We start from the raw sequence: 21,748 nt of genomic DNA on the forward strand, positions 1-21,748 counted from the left end.
TGAGAACTGGTCATGCCTGGGAGAGTGACTGGCGGTCGCCACTCTGTCAGAGGCACAAGGGCTGAGCCGGTGTTGAACGATCAGCTGTGACCCTTTGGTGAGGGATGCAGGACCTTGTGAAATTGGGGATGGTCATCCTGGCCATTCTGATTTTCAAGTATTAAATCTTGAAATATTTTGGGTAGCTTTTTCATTGTACCAGTTTCTTTTCTTTAATCATTTGGAAGATACCCATGTGAGGCTGTACACCTTACAACTCTTCATGAATTACTTTACATCTTTGAGTGGCCCCTGAGTAAGTGCTGGGATTTTAAGAATTAGCTTGACATTTGATGGTAGGGTGTAGTCTCCCTTAATTTCCATAGTGTCTTGGATCTCTGGCTCCTCACACTTCTTACTGTGGGCAGATGTGCACTCTCCTCTTTCTCCAGCCGTCTGCCCTCCCCTCTGGCCGGGACCCCCCAGGCTGACACGCCAGGGTCTCAACTGAAAGGCCATGTAAGCAGTTGTCAGGATTTGGGACCTTCCTCTACATTCCCAAAGTATATTTTGTTTTTCCCTTGGAATACACCAGGAGTCCTGTATCCTTTTTTTCCTTATCAGCTTTACTGAGGAATAATTCACGTGTGTTAACCGCATCGACTGATGGTGCACATTTCTATGCGTTGTGACAGTTATGCGTGAACTACCACTACAGTCAAGATACAGAACGTTTCTTTCTTTTTTTAAAAAGAAGTATTTAAGTAATCTCTTATACCTAACATGGGGCTGAAGCCCACAACGCTATCGTGAGTCACATGCCCCTCCAGCAGGGCATCCCAGAACATTTCTGTGTCTGTTTTGATTTTTAATTGTATAGATATTGTGTTCTTTGCCATTTTGGTGGCAGATTTCTTCAGGAGTACTGCTGTCCAATAGAATCCTGTTTTGATGTAAATGTTCTAGATCAAGACTCCAGTGTGTAGCCACTGTGCCAGACACATGTGACTTTTGAGCATTTGAAATGTGGCTGGCGTGACTGAGGAACTGAATTTTTAATTTAATCTATTTTTTAACTGAAATCAAATTGTCACACATAGCTAGTGGCAACCCTATTGGACAGTGCAGTTCTAGACACTCTGATAATCCAAAGGTCTGATTTTATGTATGTTTTTGTTTTTTCATTTAATCTTAGTAATTAGGTGTTTGCATAAAGTTTAGCTTTTTGCATAAAACTAATTACTTTAAAAATGTACGTGTTGGTGCGCCTGGGTGGCTAACTGTCTGACTTCGGCTCAGGTCATGCTCTCATGGATTGTGGGTTTGAGCCCCGCATCAGGCTCTGTGCTGACAGGTTAGAGCCTGGAGCCTGCTTCAGATTCTGTGTCTCCCTCTCTCTCTGACCCTCCCCTGCTCACGCTGTCTTGTCTGTCTTTCTCTCAAAAATAAATAAAACATTAAAAAAAGGTTTTTTTTAATGTGCATGTTTTGGGACCCCTCACTGGCTCAGTCAATGGGGCAAATGACGTGATCTTGGGGTTGTGAGTTTGAGCCCTACATTGGGTGTGGGGAGTACTTAAAATCTTAAAGTAAAAGTGCATGTTTGAATCATTGTGTTTTATGAGTCATTTTGACTTTGTTTTGTGTAGTAAGAAGCTTTCTTGAAAATAGCCCTCAAGATTTCATTTAAAATTTTTAGATAAAAGTGATTGGGAAGCTGTTTACTTATTAATCTTCATACTTAGAGAATCTATTAGTAGGCACAGTGTCCATTTCTGAAGAGCTTTGCTCCTGACACGCTGATGCCCAGGGTTAGCTCCGTCTGCTGTGTAATGCTGCTCTCGTCATCTGCATGGGTTTTTGTTAGCATTTGTTGCCTAACTACTGGCCATGCGTGCAGTCCAATGGTGGCTGTCATTGATGCTTGAAGGAAAAATGAGTGGACACTGTAACTAGCTAGAAGTAGTAGGGAAAAGGTGTGGAACTGAGGCTGCCTCTTAGAGATGTTATCCAAGCCCCTTACTATTTTGGATCAAGTTACTCTTCGTGTTGTAGATTCTACATAAGGACATACTGTTTGATTTGCCAATCTGCAGTGAAGGAGCCTACTTCATTGTGACTGACCAGGATTTAAACCTCAGGAACTTAACTAGTAGTTTGGGATCTGTATGTTTATGACTGATGGTCTCTCTCCCCGGTTAGTTTGGCGATTACCTCAGCTGGGATTCCAGCGATAAGGTAGAATTTCTGTGACTTGTCCTCATCCCCCACAAGTAGCTTCTAGGATCAGGAGTCCCTGAGCACATTGTCAGGAATTATTTTCTTCTCTTTCTTTTCCCTTGGGTAATCTGACCCACCACAAAACAGTAGTCCCAATGTGCAACCAGGCATTTGGATATTTCTGAGTCACTGAAATAACTGATGTTTTGAGAATGATTGGAACAGATGTAACTATTGAGTTAGAGAAGATTTTGTTCTTTTCACAGTCCATATACTCTGAGAAGCGTGGATACATTTAGTATCCTCATAAAATATTCCAAAACAAAGTTGTTGTTTTTTTTTTCAGTTGAATTTCTACTAGCAGGGTTAAGAACTTTTATAGTTGTAGAGAGAATGTGTAGTGGGAGATAGAATTTAATTTCAAGATGCTAGATGAATTTGCTTCGGTGAGCACACTGGAACATTTAACTAGAAAAACACTTCTACATGTACACAGCAGGTGAAATGCCTGCCATGCCACCGTGTGGCCATCCTGTGTGTCCTCGCCCAGCCCAGCAGCTTGAGGCTAGCTCGTTTGGCAGGTCTAAAAAAATGAGGTTACAAACCAGTTTAATATATACACTTCTCTCTTTACTTTCTTCTGAGTCTGTTAAGGGTTTGGGGGGATGTTGTACAATTTAAAGATTTTCTTAGTCTCAGAGATATGAATATCAGTGGGAGAATCTTTGATTTAAAAAAGTAGGATGATAAAATCAGAACACTGAAACTTTTTTTTTTTTTGAGAGAGAGTTGGGGAGGGGCAGAGAGAGAGGGAGAGGGAAGAGGGAAAAGGAGAGTGGGGGAAGGAAGGGGAGACAGAGAGAGAGAGTGAGGGAGGGAGAGGGGGAGAGAGAGAGAGAGAATGAGAGAATTCTAGGCTGGCTCTGCACTGTCAGCACAGCTAGATGTGGGGCTCAAAGTCACAAACCATGAGATCTTAACCAACTGAGTCATTCAGGTGCCCCTGAAACTTTCTTTATATGGGTGATTTTAAGAGAAGAGATTTTAAGAGATAATTGACGGATGGTTTTCTACAGATGAAAGAGTTGACCTCATGAATAATTATTAAGTAACTAACTTTCCCATCATACATCTTCTAGAATAATGCTTCCATCAGCCTTCACTAATCAGAAACTATGTAGTCTGGATCTCCCTCTTCCCTTTCTAAGAGTATATTTTTGGCGGCTTATCCCCATGTACTAGTGTAAAGTACGTGTCCAAATAAGTTTAGGCGCAGTATAGTGTAAGAGAGCACTGATTCTGGTTATGGATTCACATTTGGGCTTAAATCCCATCTCTGCCATTCACTACCTTACTAACTTGTAAAATTATTGACCATGTCTAGGCTCTGATTTACTGATAATGTTTGTAAAGTAAATGTAATAATGCCCATGTTTGGGGCTCCCCAGGTTAGGCAAGATGATGTTAAGTGCATTTGGTGAGCGTTCAGTGAGTGTGTGTTTCATGTCTCTAGCAGCCTAACAGTCTTTTGCTGAAGAACTTTGGGACATATACTATATTATGTCACCCCTTTTTCTGTCAGATGGTATTTTAAGTATGAAGATCAGAAGAAAGAATTTATGCTTTTATTCATGAGTGGAAACTAATTGTGTACTTTTTAAAAATACATGTAACCAACATAATAACTTTTCTTTCAAATGATCTAAGTTTCTTACAGTGTTTATTCTTCACAGATGGTTTTATGGAAAAATATCTAATCCATAAAGCATTTCTTAAGGATATTTTTTAAATACAGTACCTTTTCCAGGTATCATGATGTATTTTCAGAGTAATTGTGTTTGTGCAATTATTAAGTAATGTGTTATTTCGTGTGTGTCTTTGTGGACAGGCTATTTTCCTCCTTCTGTGGTTACAAAAGTTGCCATGGTCACTTAATCTTAGTTTGTAATAGTGTCAGATCCGCTCTACTGATTTGAGAGGAATAGAAATGGACACTTTACTTCCTAAGGAAATTAGCTGAATTTTTTATTTTAAATTAACATTTCAGGGGGAAAAATAGTTAAGGAGAGGGAGGGAGGCAAACCATAAGAGACTCTTAAATACTGAGAACAAACTGAGGGTTGGTGGGGGTGGAGAAGGGGGAGAAAGTGGGTGATGGACATGGAGGAGGGCACTTGTTGTGATGAGCACTGGGTGTTATATGGAAACTACCTTGACAGTAAACTATAAAAGAAAAATAAATTAACATTTCAGCTAAATTTTTCATCTGTTTCATGTTTATTTTCTTTGAAAGTAGTAGGTATATATTAAGTCACTTTTGAAGCTCTTTAGTTTAGTGTTTAAGCCTCCGTCTTCCTCTTTCCTGTGCTAGGGAGAAGTGGGTGAGAAATGCACTTGTGTGTGGCAGCGCTGTCCTGGGTGGGATAGCCAGCCTAATCTCTCTCATCACAAGTCTCATTGATGTTTGCTTAGAAGAGCAGCTGGAAGTCTGCTTGATGCATGGCGACCTTTCATAAAGTTTATTCTTGGTAATAAATCTCCTGGGGTAAGAGCCAGACTATTATAAGAGACAATCCTCTCTCTGAACAAGAGTATTTTATTTTGTCAGCTGGATTTAGTGTTTGAATGTGTTGTGTTTGTGACAGTAAGCTGATGAGTAAAGCAAGCCATCTCTGAAGGGTATTTTTTCACTGTCATGAAATTAATGGCTTTCACTAGAAATGAGAATGCTGCTCTAGGACTTGTAATGTGAAGACAACAGTTACTTAAGTTAGTAAATTAACTTGTGAATTTTGAGTATGGAAGTGAAAGAAAACATTAAAACTCCATTTATAGTCTTGAGACCTCACTGAATTTCTTCTATTTGTTTTACGTATTTAAATTTTCTTTTTGAAATTCACAAGTGCTGAAAGAATACCAAACACATCATCTATTCATTTTTCACTTTGCCTTTGTTAATATAGTGTTAGGGATAGAAGTAAACGCTGATTCATTAATCCAACCAAGATTTACTGCACATCTCCTAATTGCTTTAGTGATGCTTTAGTTATTGTTTCTTTCTTAATCGATAAGTTATCTTGTGACTTTAATTTGATGGAATGTAGATAGTAATCAGGAAGTGGGACCAAAAAAGCCAGAATAGGTATTTTTTTATGATAAAAATAAAAATACTGTTGTTTTACCTTATCACATCATCAGCTGCTACATATACATAATACTTTTACATGTATTTTATCTCATTGAAACCTTTGGACAATCATATGAATTAGGCAGGGCAGAGGGTATTAACCCCTTTTATAGATGAGAAAACTGAGGCCAGGATAGATGAAGCGGTTTGCCTCCAGTTACTTGAAGTGGTAAATCTTGGACTGTTAGAACCCATATTTTCTGACTCCTTTGTCAAAACAGTAAGATCCTTGTACTAAGCCTCCAGAGTTATGTGGAATATTTTAATTTAGAATTTATTTTAGACATAGTTTCAGTAAATTCTATTACTTGGTTTCTAACATGTTGAAAATGAAAATGGCAACTTTAGGGCTGCTTGTTCCTGTAGTCACATTGCCGGCAGCAGAGAGTAATGGACAACAAAGGATGGTCGTGAGAAACTGAAGCAAACAGAAATCAGGGTGCACTGGTCTCGGGTGCCACTTTGTCCGGGGGGTAAAGCCTCATACGTTTAGTAGATAGATCCCAGGTTTTTATTACAACATCATGTAATAACTGCCTTAGAAATAATTCTTCCGGAAAAATTTACACGAAGAAAGTTGCATTAAAAATATTTGCTGGCTGCATTTGGAAAATTAATAGATATTAACTTATTTCTCTATAATCTGGGATAAAGGAAGCATTGCTATGTTAATCTCTTAAACTCCTAAGATTTGCACTAATGGTATTTTATTCTGGTCTAATCACTGTTGACTTTAGTATGACAGTCTTAGTATACTCCTCATCAATCAACTTTGATCTGATTTCATTGAAATTCACCACTCTCAATTATTTACAACAGCTTTTGTTTCTGACCCTCTTCAGTATTGGAGTCTCTGTGTTGAGTATGGAAAGAATATCTAGCCTTGACTATGACAAAGGGCAGAGAGGCAGCACTTGAAGTAGAGGGGGGGTTAAGAGGTAATGCACTTGGGATGAACATGGAGACCAGAAAGTCTGAAGCGAGCAGACAGGTACCTTCTACAAGGATAAGAAAAACAAAAACTTGTGATCTCTGAGGCAGATTTGATGCTCCCCCCCGCCTTCCTCTCTTTCTTTGTCCTGAGAAGAAGCTGTCCTCTTTTTCTCATAGGATTTCAGTTTTAGCTTGCCTCCCCAGCTGTCTTCATTACAGTGCAGTGCACCTGCGGTGAAGGTAACTTGTTGTAATGAGGTTTAATTGATAATCAAGTACTGAAAATGAGAAAGCATACCAGGAATTGAGTCCTGGTCACAGTGTGCTGTGTGATCTGTGAGTAGGGAGAAATGCTCTGCTGATATGTATAGAAGTGCTTTCCTCTCTTACTGTCCAATCAGTGCTTAATTATTTACAGTTCTTCAGGAATTCCTATTGATTTGGCCCCTTTGAGCCATAGTGGTATGGTATATTGTCTGTTTGTGATGCTAATCTCAAATCCTTACAGGATTTCCAAATTAAGGAGCAGTAAACTAGAAATCTTTTAATGATAAGACTGTCTTACTGAATTATAGTTCTTTGAAAGCTGGTAATTTTAGGTACGTTAGCACCAGAAAATTTGGTTTCTGGTATATTTGTAACCATCCTGCATAATTTATTTTTATGTATTTCTTATGTCTTTGGCAGCAATTTGAAAAGAACTTCTAAAAAATTGCGTTTTTATTTCGTAAGTGGAAAGTGGAAAACCATACAAATAGGCTGATAGGAATGGCACATAAATGACACACCGTGTATTAGAAGTCAGGGAGGTGTGAACAACTTCGGCCGCAGGAACGAACCCCTGACTCCCTGTGACAGGATCAGGACCGGCCCCAGTGACAGGATGGTAAACGACACACACACACTGTGTATTAGAAGTCAGGGCAGGGTGAACAGCCTCGGCCACAGGAACGGCCCCGGTGACAGGATCATGGGCAAGTTTCTTTGCACTACTCTGTGCTTCTATTTTTTCTAAGATTAAGATCTTTTTATAGCAAAAGTTAAAAAAATATTCTTATGTTCAGAGAACGGAGTCTGTAATCAGACTGTTCTGTTCTTAATTATCATGTGTTAAGAATATACTGTCTCTTATGGGTGAATTTTTTCCATTTGTGTGAAAGTTTGCTGTATGTGGAGACAGTCTTCACTGCTGCCCCCAAGGCCATCCCACTCCTCCGAGGGTCCTCGTCTGACTCCGGGACCTGTGATTCCCGGAGACTTGTGTTTTTAAAACTCCTTCCTTCGTCCTGCATTGTTGACCTCTGAAAGTCCTCCGCTTTCGTTGCTCCTGCCCCTTTCCTTCATTCATTTATTCCTATCTTGACTCTAGACACATGCATGTATTCTTAGGAAATTTTTATTTCACATAAATATAAAGCTTCATTGTGAGCATATGTTTCTTTACTTAGAGTTGTGTTATTGAAAATTTGAATGTGGTCATATGCCTTTTGGTGGTGAATGTTTGTGGCAATTTGTAAATTACTTGTGGAAAATTAAATAGATAATAATATATTTGTAATGATAAGCTTGTGTTTAATGAGAGCTTCTGGGTTCATAATGTTCTATTTGCTGAAATCTGATTTAGAAAGGAGAGAAAAGCCAAGGCTAAAAGATATAAACTATAGGATGCTGTAAAATGTCTCCAGAATCAGGATCCTTGGAATCCATTGTATTAGATCTCTCAGTGTGCCAGTGTTTCACTTTGAATTTTATTAATTTGGATTTAATACCTACTTTTCCCCACTAAAGCCTAGGTATATTTAAAAACTTTATGTTTTTAAATATTCACAGTCAATCCCAATGTTATTTAAATAGATCTGTGAGGTTTTGATTGTTGGTACTTTAATCATTAATCACCATTTTAAAAGGAAGACATATTTTAAGCTACAATTTTTTTAGCTAAAAAAGCAGGAGATTGTACTAGATGAGTTTCTAAGATCCCTTTAACATGTAAAGTGAAGGGAGTATGTGAAAGACTGTTTTCTCTACTAGAGACTCTTTAGTGTTTGGTTTCTCAGACCAGGTTTCTTCCTCATGTGCCTGGGGCTTATATACTTGCGTTGACGATTTAGGAGAAGGGAGGACGTTCTTGTGATAAAATAAACATATATTTTCAAGTAAAATTACATTATGTATACATATATGTGTGTATATATATATTTATATAGAGAGAGAGTGTGTGTGTGTGTGTGTGTGTGTGCACGCACGCATGTGTATGTTTAAACTAAACTTGGCATATTAATAGTACTTTTACCATTGTTGGTCTATATACCCAGATTACTGAGGGAATTTGCATATATTCTCTATTATTAGGCTTTCCTAGTGGGGAAAAGTCGAAGAAACTGCTTAAATGTATGAGCTGGTGTTCCATCCATAAATATTAGTTATACAGCCATGCTTATTTTAGTTCAGATTAAGAGGCAGATATGAATTTAATCCTTTTTAGTTTTTAGAGGAAAGTTTCAGATATACACAAAAATAGACATACAGTATATTGGTCATTCATGTAACCATCCTTCATTCAGCTTTAGCAAATATCAACTCATGCCATTGGGAATTTAATGTTATGTGTATTTGCTAAGATTTGCCAAGATAAGCATCTGTAAGGTCAAGGTACTGACATCAGAAGCATTTCTGAACAAAGATGTTGCAGTTGGTGGGTGGGTAAAACTGTGCTCAGCTGTTGTAGAAGCTTGCATAAATAGTATCATCTTGACTTTAATCTTTCGGTTGTTCAGAGGTAGTGTGCATATTTCTGTTTAACCCCTGGAAACTTGCCAGAATAATTTGTATCCTTCCTGTCCTTGGCACCTTGACTCTAAATCCAAATAGTCTATGAATAAAAGCAACAAGTTGATATTAGGAGCCTGCTGGATAGAGCCATTAAGAAGGAAAATCTTCATTTTCCATTTAAAAAATGTTTGTGAACTACCTGTTTAATTTTTGGATGCTATAAAATCTGTTTCATTTTTCATCTGTACACTTTACAGCCATGAGAACATAGAGTCAGACAGACCTGGATTCACATCTCAGCTGGCCTTAATTACTGTTCAACTATAAATGGGGATACAGATTGTTGAGTGAAGTAAATGAAAGGATACATTTAACATTGATTATCTTGAAATGTCATTTGTACTCTATGATTGAATAGATGTATGTCCTGAGTTCAAGTCATAGATGGATTTGTAGAACTGAAGTTGAGGAAGTACTATTAATAGTTACTAGGCTATTTAGAAAGAAAAGCAGTCTTCACTTTGTCGTGTCTGGTTTTCTGACTGGTAGGTATAAGATCTAAAGATATGATGGAAGATGTAAAGATAGAAAGTATTCTTTGAACAAATGCTGTATTGAAGCAAAACATTGGGGGAAAATAATGCCTTACAGTTGTTTCTTATCAAATAATTACAGCAAACTTTGGCCTGTTCTATTCTAACTGCACTATTGAGTGAATTCTCAAGTTCAAGTAAAACTAGCAACATTGGACTCAGTATGGAATTCCATGGTAACTGCAAAAGAGTTTTTCAGGTATTGGTATTTTTATTTTTACGTTTTATTGGATTGTTAACACAATCTTTTCCTAATGGAGTAAGAACACTTAGTTCTAGTTTGTACTTGAAGATTTGTGTTGCAATTTCATAGTATTTAATAAAGGATAAAGGATAGGATAGGATAAATATTTCATGAACATAGCTAACAATTTAAGATTTCTTGTTAATTCTAGTCTTAAAACAACACAAAAAGGGACTACTCTTCCAAACATCCTTATATTAGTTATTCTGTTCTTATTGCATTTAGATATAACTAATTCAATTCATAGGACTCTGCTGGCCTTAAAATAGGCCTGGCAGAATGCCAATGAGGGCCATGTATTTAAAATGTTATTGCAGATGGTCTGGGCTCTTTGTCTCATATGTATTGTTTGGCTCTGAAGTAAAGTTATGTGAAGGCATTGGCTTAAATCCGAGGGCTCTGCACCAAAGCAACTGACCCCCTCCAGCCCCGTAGTAGTTGTTGAAGACTCAACTTCTCTGCAGGGTAGCATTTATATTACAGTAGATTGTTCCAACTGGTGTCACTGGAAGGATACTATGCTCTAAATTATGAGCAGGCCTAAAAATGGAAAATGTTCTTAAAGAGGTAGTGGTTTCCATTGGAAATTTTAGGGTTTTTGTTTTGTTTTATGGTTCTTAAATGGGAATACATTTTGAATAAGCTTTTGCTTGAAAAATAAGTGTGATTTATTACAGGAAGAAGACCTCCGTCAGATCTTCATGTTAACGGTTGAAGTTCTTCAGGAATTCAGCAGGCGTGACAACCTTAGTGCTCAGATGTCTTCGGTGTTTCAGCGCTACCTGGCGCTCGCCAATCAGGTCTTGAGCTGGAACTTTCTTCCTCCGAATTATATCCTTTTAATACCTGAATAGTTTATTCCTGGTGATTTTAATAATTATGACTAAAAACATTTTATCTCTGTAGGTTTAGAAAGCATGTTGTTGAAAGAAAATACTCTTTTTAGAAATGGAATTTAGTTTTTTCATTTTATAATATGTAATGTAGTGGACACCTTCTAAGATTTAAAATTTCATTTACAACTTTATAGAAAAGTGTTCAGTAAATGGAAGCACTTAGTGGATAGTGGGCATTGCTAACTAAGGAATAGCAGTGTTTCTTAGGAGGGAAGTGCATTTTTATCAAGAAACAGTTATTTTCTCTGTGTAATATGTAATTACCTTGGATTTTTTGGCTAACCTTAAGACAATTTGGCATGCTCTACTCTGATCTTTATGGAAGAAGATACTGTTCAAGTGTGGATAACAAGGCCAGAAATATGCTTATTCTTTGAAGACCTTTTTATATGTATAAATATAAAGCTTTTATTTCTAGCTTATTATTAGTAATACAAAATAAGTTTAAGTGAGTTATATTGTAGGTACATATATCTGCTTTTAAAAAAATCAGTTATTAAAGTAGAGAAATTTATATTTTATAAAGCATGTTCTTAGTTTAAGGGTTATGATTTGCTTTCTAGAACATTTATTGCCTGTTGATAGATTGAAAGCAATACTATCTAGTGTCTCTTAATTTTTCATAGTTGAATCAGACAACTCTAGGTTCAGTTCTTAGCTGATGCTAGGCAAATTACTTACAGTCTCTGAGTCTCAGTTATTCTAAATGTAAAATGGGGATATGGATTGTTGAGTGAATTAAATATATACATTTATATTATTATGTAATTATAATATATATTATAATATATATTAAATACATAAATATATATACATTTAAAACACTCAGGAATTAGATACTACTTATTGAGCTTTTAATAGTTTCTTTGAATAAAGAATTCATCAGCTAGCTGTCTGTGTTACGCTTTTCTTTCTTGATCCAATATGTAGGAAATTTAATATGTTGTACATGTCTTTGATCAGTCTTTTCCTGGGGACCTGGGAGAAGTGGGACAGGGAATCTATTTAGGAGGAAAAAGATGATAAGCAAACAGGAAATACATATTCAGGCATGTCAGAGATTTAGGATGAGCCTCCTGTATATTTCAGTGGAGCCAAGGGCTGCTCTGTTCACGTACACAGAGATCACCAAATGATTTTGGCTGGTAAAATTTTAAATTTTAGAGGGGTCAGGTAGGGTGAGTACAGATTTTTCTTCTATTTTCCAGTTAATACATTGATATAGTGGAAAACTAACTTTGAAGTGCTGTATAGGGTGTTGAGTCTGTGACTTAGGCCCTAGTTCTCTGGTTATCTTGCCCCAAGGCAGTCATGGTGAGCTGCTGCTTCATGGGGCAGGGCTCACAGTGGCGGTAAGTACTTTCCCTTTTTATCCTTGTTCTTTAATCATTTTTCTACTAGTAATTTATGTTATGTCTTCAGTATATTCTTTTTGGCTTTTTTTTTTAATGTTTTTTATTTATTTTTGAGAGATAGCTCGAGCAGGGGAGGGTCAAGAGAAAGAGAGAGATACAGAATCTGAAGCAGGCTCCAGGCTCTGAGCTGTCAGCACAGAGCACAACGCGGGGCTCGAACCCACGAACTGTGATATCATGACCCGAGTGGAAGCCAGACGCTTAACCGACTGAGCCACCCCCACGCCCCTTTGGGGTTGTTAAAAGGCACATATTTTCTTAACTTTGCTTTTTAAAAATTTTCCCCTTTGAGTGTTGGGATATAATTTTTGCTCCAGTTTTTGTTAGTAAGAAAAGGAAAGATGTTGAAAAACTTAGAGACAGATTTAAAAAATAACAGGCCATATGGAGCTATCAAAACATTAATTATATATGTAGTGAAAAATCAACAAAAGTTACACTGCATATATTGGAGCCCATTTTAAAGTCTCCGTTTAGGGGGAAGTGTAGTTGGCTGAAGAGCGTTTTGTAAAGGGAAACAGTGCTCTGGGAGTTTGGAAACAAAGTTTGTCTAAAGATACACACACATAAAATATTTTTGTAAAGTATTTAGATAAAGCTTTGGAAAACCTGTCATCTGAAAATAATAACAGCTACAGTGTTCCCAAAGGAAATAATTCCTTGTTTAAAGAAAAGTAAATCTCAATCTTGACCTTTGGATATTCTACTTCATGACTTATAAATGAATTCTTGCGTGAGCATAGTTTGCAAGCTACCTATTCCTTCCTTTAAGTGGGTTAGCTTTCAGTGTAGGAGAAAGAGATGGCAGTGGTGTTAACCTAAGCTACGTTTTCAGTGCTAACTAAAGGGAATCAGTTTCATGGAATCTAATTCTGATATAATTTCTAATTTTGGGAATTCTTTAGTGATCTATTCAATCAGTGGGTAGGGAATTGGATAATTATTTAGCTTTGTACCTTGAAGAGGGCCTATAGAACAAGTTTAACCTAGTTAATATATATTAAGTGGATGTCTTAAAATTTTTTTTAATGTTTATTTTTGAGAGAGAGAGAGAGAGAAGGGGAAGGGGCAGAGAGAGGGAGACATACAGTCCAAAGTAGGCTCCAGGCCCTGAGCTGTCAGCATAGAACCCGATGCGGGGCTCAAACTTGCAAGCCGTGAGATCATGACCTGAGGTGAAGTCATACGCTTAACCAACTGAGCCACCCAGGTGCCCCTTAAGTGGATGGTTTTTAAAAAAATTATTTGCCTTTTAAGGTAGATGAGTAGCAAGTGGACCTTATAAAATGTGTTGTGTGTTTTGTATCAAATATATATTTAAAAAATTTGTTTTAAGTATTTGTTTATTTTTGAGAGAGAACACGAGTGAGAGAGGGCGAAGAAAGAGAAGACACAGAATCCGAAGCAGGCTCTAGGCTCTGAGCTGTCAGCACAGAGCCTGATGTGGGGCTCAAACTCACAGACTGTGAGATCATGACCTGGGCTGAAGTCAAATGCTTAACAGACTGAGCCATCAGGTGACCCTGTATCAAATATATTTGATCATTTAGAATGGTATAATGTTAAATGAGGCTGCATTAAATTTTCAGTATCAATATTCATTCATAATTTTTTATAATTTGCTTTCTCTTTTGTATCTTTTTATTTTGATGTAATTCTAAACATTCAGAGATAAATACAGGAGTAATTCAAAGAATTGCTGTATGCCTTACTACCAAGATTCACCAGCTGAAAACATTTTTTCCATTTGTTTTCCTCTCTTTCTGTGTCTACATATACATAATTTTTTATTGTAAAAATATGCCCCATTTAAAATTTATCCACTGATCAACTGATTGACAGTTGGGTGGTTTCAACTTTTTGGTTATTATGAATAATGCTGCTGCTGTGACCATTCATTCATTGTAAGTTTGTGTTTGGACTTGCATTCTCATGTCTGTGAGATACACCTTGGAGGAGAATTACTGGATCGTGTGGAAACTCTGTTTAATCTTCTGAGGAATTGCCAGGCTCTTTTCTAGAGTAGCTGTACCATTTTACATTCCGACCAACATTATATGAGGAATCCAGTTTCTCCACATCGTGGCTAAGCCTTCATAACCTGTGTGTTTATAGCCATCCTGTTTCATATGAAGCAGTATCCCAGTGTGATTGTGATTTGCGTTATCCTGATGGCTAATTTATTAAACATTTTGTGTGGTTTAGGACATTGTTTATCTTCTTTGAAAAAATGCCTATTCAGATCCTTTGTCTATATTTTAATTGGTTTATTTGTCTGTTTAAAATTGAGTTTAATAGTTCTTTATATATTTTGGATAGAAATCTCTTAACAGATACATGATTTTCAAATATTTCCTTCATTTTTGAGTCATATTTTACTTTTTTATGTTGTCCTTTGAAAAACAGAAACTTTGTATTTTGATGGTGTCCAATTTATTTTTTCATTTGTTGTCATATCTTAGAAATCATTGCAGGCAATGAAGGTCATGAAGACTTATGCCTGTGTTTTCTTCTAAGACTGGCTTCTCACATATAAGCTCTTACATTGAAGGCTTGGATCCATTTTGAGTTACATTTTATGTGTGATGTGAAATAGTGGTCCAGCTTTATTCTTCTGCATGTGGATATCCAGGTATCCCAACAGATGTTTGACTATTGATTAGAAAGGTGGAAGAGGCTGGGGGAGTAGGAAGCACCTGATCTATGTCATGGTGGTGAATGATTGCTGTGTCTGTTATTGTGTAACTTAGTTGCCCTAACATTAGTTTCTAATTTGGAATACCAAAAGAATTGATAGGAGAAGTTATTCACATAAATCAATGATCTGTAAGGTGTGTGTGCTCACCTACCAATTTTGTATTAGTAGGTATTCCATAAATATTTGTTGATAAATAAGAGGACATGCTTGTAAACCAAACCAAAATATGTATTCAATTGCTTGGAAGGAAATTTTCAGTAATTGACTGCTGAAACTTTTGGAAATTTCATACAGAGAAGTGTGTAGATTATGACAATAGATTATAAAAATGCTATTGTGAAGGCAATGGATGTTGACTCAACAGTGGAGCTAGGATGTGCAAAGAGGTATTCATGAAAAGAATACACGGATTGACTCTTGAGATATTTATTACTATTTAAGAGTATTAGTACTGTCATGCTTAATAATTTGCAGTGGTCTTAGGTCAAGATTAATGTGCATATAGTGTTTCGCTAAAGAAATCATAACTCTGTAAGCAGTAGTTCTCATTTGGGGTGATTTTCCACACTTGGGATGTTTGGCAATGTCTGGAGACATATTTGGTTATCAGAGCTAGGGGAATGCTACGTAGGCAACTGGTGAGAGGGGCCAGGGATGTTGCTAGACAGTCTACAGTGCACTGATGACTCCCACAATAAGCAGTTTCTGTGTCCAAAATATCAGTACTGATCTATACAAAAACTTTCATGTGAATGTACTTAGCAGTGTTATTTATAATGGGCAGAACATGGAAATGACCCACATAGCCATCAACTCATGAGTGAATAAATGTTTACCCACATAACAATATTATTCACCAATAAAAAGGAAGGCTGGTATGGATACATGCAACTACATGGATAAACCTTGGAAACATCATACATGTTAAGTGAAAGAATTCATTCACAGAAGCCTGCATGTTGTGCTGTTCCATTCGAAGGCAGTGTTCAGAGTAGGTAGATCTATGCAGACAGACCGTTGATGGTTACCTAGGGCTCCGGTGGTTGGGAGGAGATAGGAGATGATGGGTTAAGTGCATGGGACTTCTTTCTGGAGACGAAAATGTTCTAAAATTATATCATGGTGACAGTCGCATAACTCTGAAAACTATTGAATTTGTACAGTGTATGAGTAAGTTGTGTAGTATGTGAATTAAGTCTCAATGCTTTAGAAGTATCAGTCATGTCAAGGGTTAGAAATCTTGCCATATAGATCAACTGCCTCTTGTCCATATAATGTTTTGGAGGGAGATTAAGGGAGAGGATAAAGTTTTGGGAGATATTCCTGTTACGGAGCCACTGAAGTAAAGGAGTGAGAAAGATCATTCAAAGAGAAGCAGGGATCAGTGGTAGAATCTTGGGCTACGGCAGTATTAAGAACCAGGAAGAAGCAAAAGAGATTGAGCAGGGCAGTGGGCAATTGAGATGAGCAGGGGGAATAACCAGGTAAGTGGTCTGGGAAGCAAAGATAGAGGAGTGTTTCAGAAAACAAAGGTAGTACACATACTCTGTTACTGGGAGGGAAGAGGTGGATTGGATATCAGGCCGTAGACCGTCATGTGGAGATCTGTTTATGCCATTTCTGCGATTGAGTAGTGATTCAAAGTGTCGATATTCCATAGACCATGAACTGTGAGAAATGGAATGGGATTTGAGACGGTTGAACCTTTGGTTTTGTTTTGTACTTTATGCTTTGGAGAGGTGAACCTACACCCAAGGGGAAGAAGTCAGAATTGAGGCAAGAAAATGTGCTCTTACAAGTACTAGATAAGCCAATGTGGACTTTTAGATGGTCTAGGGTGCAGTTCAGGTAGTGAGGGAGATGGGAAGCTTTAGGATGCGTGGCATGCCTACCACCGTGACCCAAGTTGCTTAGTTATTAAATGCTGCTTTGATCAGCTTTGTCCAGGTTTGTTCAAAAGTAGAGCAAAGTGATAGAAATCAGTATCGGATAGAGTTTTTAAGTGTGTGGGGGGAGTCGGGGTAGAGACAATGTACAAAGCCATTGTGGAGTTTCTTCAGTTGTTTTTTTGTTTGTTTTAGTTCTTCCTCAAACTGTTGTCTGTTTGTACCTGGTATTGTACACTTTAAAAGGAAAGTCAATCTGAAAAGTTACTAACCAGTGTATGAAGTAGTTGTATTAGCTTCCCAGGTGTGTCTCTGCTTTACAAGAAATATATCCAGGAGGAACCGGCCAGAAGGATTTCTGACTTCAGGCCATTAGAAGGAAAGGTTATGTTGAGATTAGTCCTTCAATCTTAGGTTATAATTAATTAAGCTGAATTATTAATATTTTGAAAACTATTTTGCAATTGAACTTTAAACTTTGTAGTTTTCTTGCCTGTGATATCCCCCTATATTACATGTAGTTACTATCCCATTATGCACACTGGAGTTACATATAACTACTATAGACAGCAGGGCCTTCGCTGTAGGAGAAAGTTAGCAAAACTGCTTCTCGGATGTCAACCTGCAGGCGGTTGGAGCAAGAACGAGAGAAGGCCCACTGAATTGTCTGCCCCTGTCGGAACAGGGCCGCACAGCTTTATTTTCTCTTCTGAGACCCATGGATTTATCACTTACTACTTTATGCAGTTTGGATCCATGCAGGGGCAGGGAGGAATGGACTGAGCAAAACAAAAAAAAGTGTCCCCAGGAGGAAGCTTAACTTCCACACTGTTTATTTTTTGTTTGTTTGTTTTTTTACATTTATTTTTGAGAGACAGAGCCTGAACAGGGGAGGGGCAAAGAGAGAAAGAGACACAGAATCCAAAGCAGGCTCCGGGCTCCGAGCGGTCAGCACAGAGCCCGACGCGGGGCTCAAACCCACGAACTGTGAGATCATGCCCTGAACCGAGGTCAGACACTCAACCAATTGAGCCACCTAGGCGCCCCTACTTCCACACTGTTTAACTCTCTTAATTGCTTAGTAATTGACGGGCCACAGGCAACTCAACAATTTTACCTTCCAGGAGCAGCATCTTATGGTGCTTCTTTTAAGTAAGTTAGTCATTTATGTAGTTTTAGTTTTAGTAAGTTAGGTCATTTATGTAGGCATCTGTTGGTCACATCTGACTTAATTACCTTAAATGCAGGATTTCTAATTAGAAAATGACTTTCTTGAAAATTATTTAATTATTTATAAAGAAATCCATTGAGTTCTTAATTCCATGAACTGTCTAGGTTATCAGATCAATAAATTCTTAATGAATGCCACTGCCTACAAGGTAGTCCTGTGCTGTGCTCTGAAGCATCGAGTTTAGGATTGTATTATTTGCAAAGTGATATTGATGGGAAGATGGTAATAGAGCTGGCCACTAAAGTCAATGTTTTACCCATGTGTTAGGTTTGAGCAAGTAGTAAATACACAAGAAATTACAATTGTATAGAGGGTTTTTTGTTTATTATCTAAAGTGAATTCTTTTTTTATTTTTATTTATTTATTTATTTTTTTGAGAGACAGATAGAGATAGTGTGAGCGGGGGAGGGTCAGAGAGAGAGGGAGATACAGAATTTGAAGCAGGCTCCAAGCTCTGAGTTAGCTGTCAGCACAAAGCCCGATGAACCATGAGATCATGACCTGAGCTGAAGCCAGACGCTTAACCGACTGAGCCACCCAGGCGCCCCTCTAAAGTGAATTCTTGGGGCTCCTGGGTGGCTCGGTCGGTTAAGCCTCTGACTTCGGCTCAGGTCAGATCTCACGTTCGTGGGTTCGAGCCCCGTGTCAGGCTCTATGCTGACAGCTAGCTCAGAGCCTGGAGCCTGTTTCAGATGCTGTGTCTCCCTCTCTCTCTGACTCTCCCCCTCTCATGCTCTGTCTCTCTCTGTATCAAAAATAAATAAAGCATTAAAAAAAATTTTTTTTAAAAAGTGAATTCTTGGAGGCCTTTCTATACATTATTATTTTGATGGCAAGATTTTTTCATTTGTTTTAGAAAGCTGTGGTTTAGAGAGAGCATTAAGATCATGTGGGTTTAGTCTTTTTATCAGTGAAATAAACTGCTTTTGCCATGGGTAGAACTATACTTTCTACCCTGATCATTTGTCTTTAGCAGATTTGGCCATTATTGCACTGGGAAAAAGTGTTTTGTCTATGCTCATCTCTTACCATTAATGCAAAGTCATTGTTCTACTGACAGTGGACTGGTGGTGTGATCTTTATATATAATAAAGTAGTAAATACACAAGAAATTACAATTGTATAGAGGGTTTTTTGTTTATTTGCCCGCCCTAGACAGTTCTTGTGAGACATCCCAGTGATTAGTATTCTCATTGTGATTCTGCAGTTGCTCCTTAGAAGAGGGAATTAGGCCTTTTCTCACTCTTCACATCTGCTTTGATGACTAGCCCTACACTAGGATAGGTAAGTAACTAGCATACTGGAATGGAATGTAAAAGAGAGCTAGAGAGCCTTTGAAAGTTCTCTGCCCTAACTACCAAAACATTTATCCACATCTAAATATGTAGCATTTATTGTATAAAAGTAATGGAAATGTAATCTAATTGGGGTAAACATAATATACTGTAGTCTTTTCCATTTTTAATCTTAGGTGCGCTCGCTCGCTCTCTCTCTCTCTCTCTCTCTCTCTCTCTCTCTCTCTTTAATGTTTATTTTTGAGAGACAAAGTGCAAGAGGGGAAGGGACAGAGAGGGAGACAGAATCTGAAGCAGGCTCCAGGCTCTGAGCTGTCAGCACAGAGCCTAATGTGGGCCTTGAACTCAGGAACTTTGAGATCATGACCTGAGCCAGAATGGGACACTTAACTGACTGAGCCACCCAGGAGCCCCCAGGCTCTCTATTTTTTAAGCCACTTAGGATAGTAAATATTCCCACTGTATATCCGATTTCCTTCACAAAAAAGAAGGAAGTAGGGAACTGTCATATATAGAAGACTTTAAGATTTTAAACCCATGTTTTGTAAGTCATCTAAAATGTCTACTTGGTACATTACGTATGTCTTGTCCTTTCATTAAAACAACTATATTCTTGGGGCACCAAGTATAGAACACACAACTCCTTTTATTTAAGTTTTTTAAAATATTTGTTTATTTTTGAGAGAGAGAGAGAGAGACAGAGTGTGAGCCGGAGAGGGGCAGAGAAAGAGGGAGACACAGAATCCAAAGCAGGCTCTAGGCTCAGAGCTGTCAGCACAGAGCCTGACACGTGGCTCCAACTTATAAGCTGCAAGATCATGACCTGAGCCAAAGTCAGAAGCTCAAATGACTGAGTCACCCAGGTGCCCCATGTGCCTCTTGATCTTGGGGCTGTGGATTAAAGCCCCACATTGGGTGTAAAAAATAAAATCATTAAAAACAATAAAAAACCCTACAGCTATCTTCTTAATTGAGAATTCATATTTGAAAACATATTTAGCATTTTTAAACAAAAGATACATGTGGACATAGCATAAATTTTGAGGCCTAAGTATACCGTTTTTTCAAAGGCATTGTGATATAATTCACATACCATATAAGTCACACATTTAAACTGTACATTAAATTTTTTTCTTTAAAGTTTACTCAGAGTTGTGCACCCATCACCACCATTGGTTTAGGGAATATTTATGACTCCAATAAGAAACCCCATAGTGTGCCCTTTAACATTCTCACTTTCCGTTCCTGCTCACGTCTGCCCCCTTTTACCGGCAACTGCTAATCCACATTCTGTCTCTATAGATAATTGTCATTCTGGATGTTTTATTTAAATGGGACCATACAGGGGCGCCTGGGTGGCTCAGTTGGTTAAGCGTCTGACATCGACTCAGGTCATGATCTCGAGGTTCATGGATTCAAGCCCTGAGTCAGGCTCTGGATTCTGTGTCTCCCTTTCTCTCTGCCCCTCTCCTGCTCACGTGCACACACATGCTTTCTCTCAAAAATAAAGAAACATTAAAAATAATGAATGAATGAATGAATGAATCCGACAGTATGTGGAGTTTCTGTCACTTTCATGTGGTGTGTTTTTGAGGTTTATTCATGTTGTAGCGTGTATCAGTACTCCATTCCTTTTTATTGCCAAGTAATATGCCACTGTCCCATATTTTATTTCTCTGTTCATCTGCTGATCAGTTGATGGGCATTTTGAATTCTTTCCATTTTTTAAGACAATTTCCAATACAGAATAATGTTGCTGGGAACATCTTTCTCCATCCTTGTGGGTGTATGTTTCCATTTCTCTTGGGTGTAAAGGTAGGAATGGACTTGCATATTTAACATTTTAAGGAACTATCGGACTGTTTCCATAGTACCTACACTATTTTGCATTAATAGTGTAGTATATGAGCATTCCATCTTGTCTGCATCCTTACCAACACCTGTTTCTATTTTTTTGTTTATATCTTGTTGCATGCAAGCTGGTGTCCTGTTGTGGCTTAGAATTGCCTTACCCTAATGATAAATGCTATGGAGCATTGTTTGGTTTGCTTCTTGGCCATTTGTGTATATTTAGGAAAAAGGACCTGGTCAGGTCCTATGTTCGTTTTTAAATTGAGTTGTCTTTTTTAAATCTTTGAATTACAAGAGTCTTGTATATATTATTAAAACTTAAAGTATACTTCCTGTTCTTTGGTTGTCTGTCTTTCTAATGGCTTTTGAAACAAACATTTTTTAATTTTGATGATTTAGGTATTTCTTTTGTTACTGCTTTTGGATATATTTATAAGACATCTTTGTACAACCCATGATGAGATTTTTTTTTAAATAGACTTTTTAAGGAGCAATTTTAGGTTCATAGTACTATTGAGCGGAAGGTATAGAGATTTCCTATGTCCTTC

The 21,748-nt window shown here is 37.7% G+C and overlaps 1 protein-coding gene across 9 annotated transcripts in view; it reads left to right on the forward strand.

The window, feature by feature from the left end:
• XPO4 (exportin 4) overlaps positions 1-21,748 on the forward strand; it is a 125,317-nt gene that overhangs the window by 49,353 nt on the left and 54,216 nt on the right. For all 9 annotated transcript variants that reach the window (XR_003907742.1, XM_029936983.1, XM_029936984.1 and 6 more), the window contains 2 exons: positions 9,767-9,883; positions 10,606-10,759. Coding sequence is in view for 8 of the 9 variants with exons in the window: in XM_029936983.1 (XP_029792843.1) it covers positions 9,767-9,883; positions 10,606-10,759 (271 nt within the window). In the remaining variant the exon portion in view is untranslated. The remainder of the gene's footprint in view (positions 1-9,766; positions 9,884-10,605; positions 10,760-21,748) is intronic.

This window comes from Suricata suricatta, chromosome 4, assembly GCF_006229205.1.
Source record: "Suricata suricatta isolate VVHF042 chromosome 4, meerkat_22Aug2017_6uvM2_HiC, whole genome shotgun sequence".
Classification (NCBI taxonomy): domain Eukaryota; kingdom Metazoa; phylum Chordata; class Mammalia; order Carnivora; family Herpestidae; genus Suricata; species Suricata suricatta.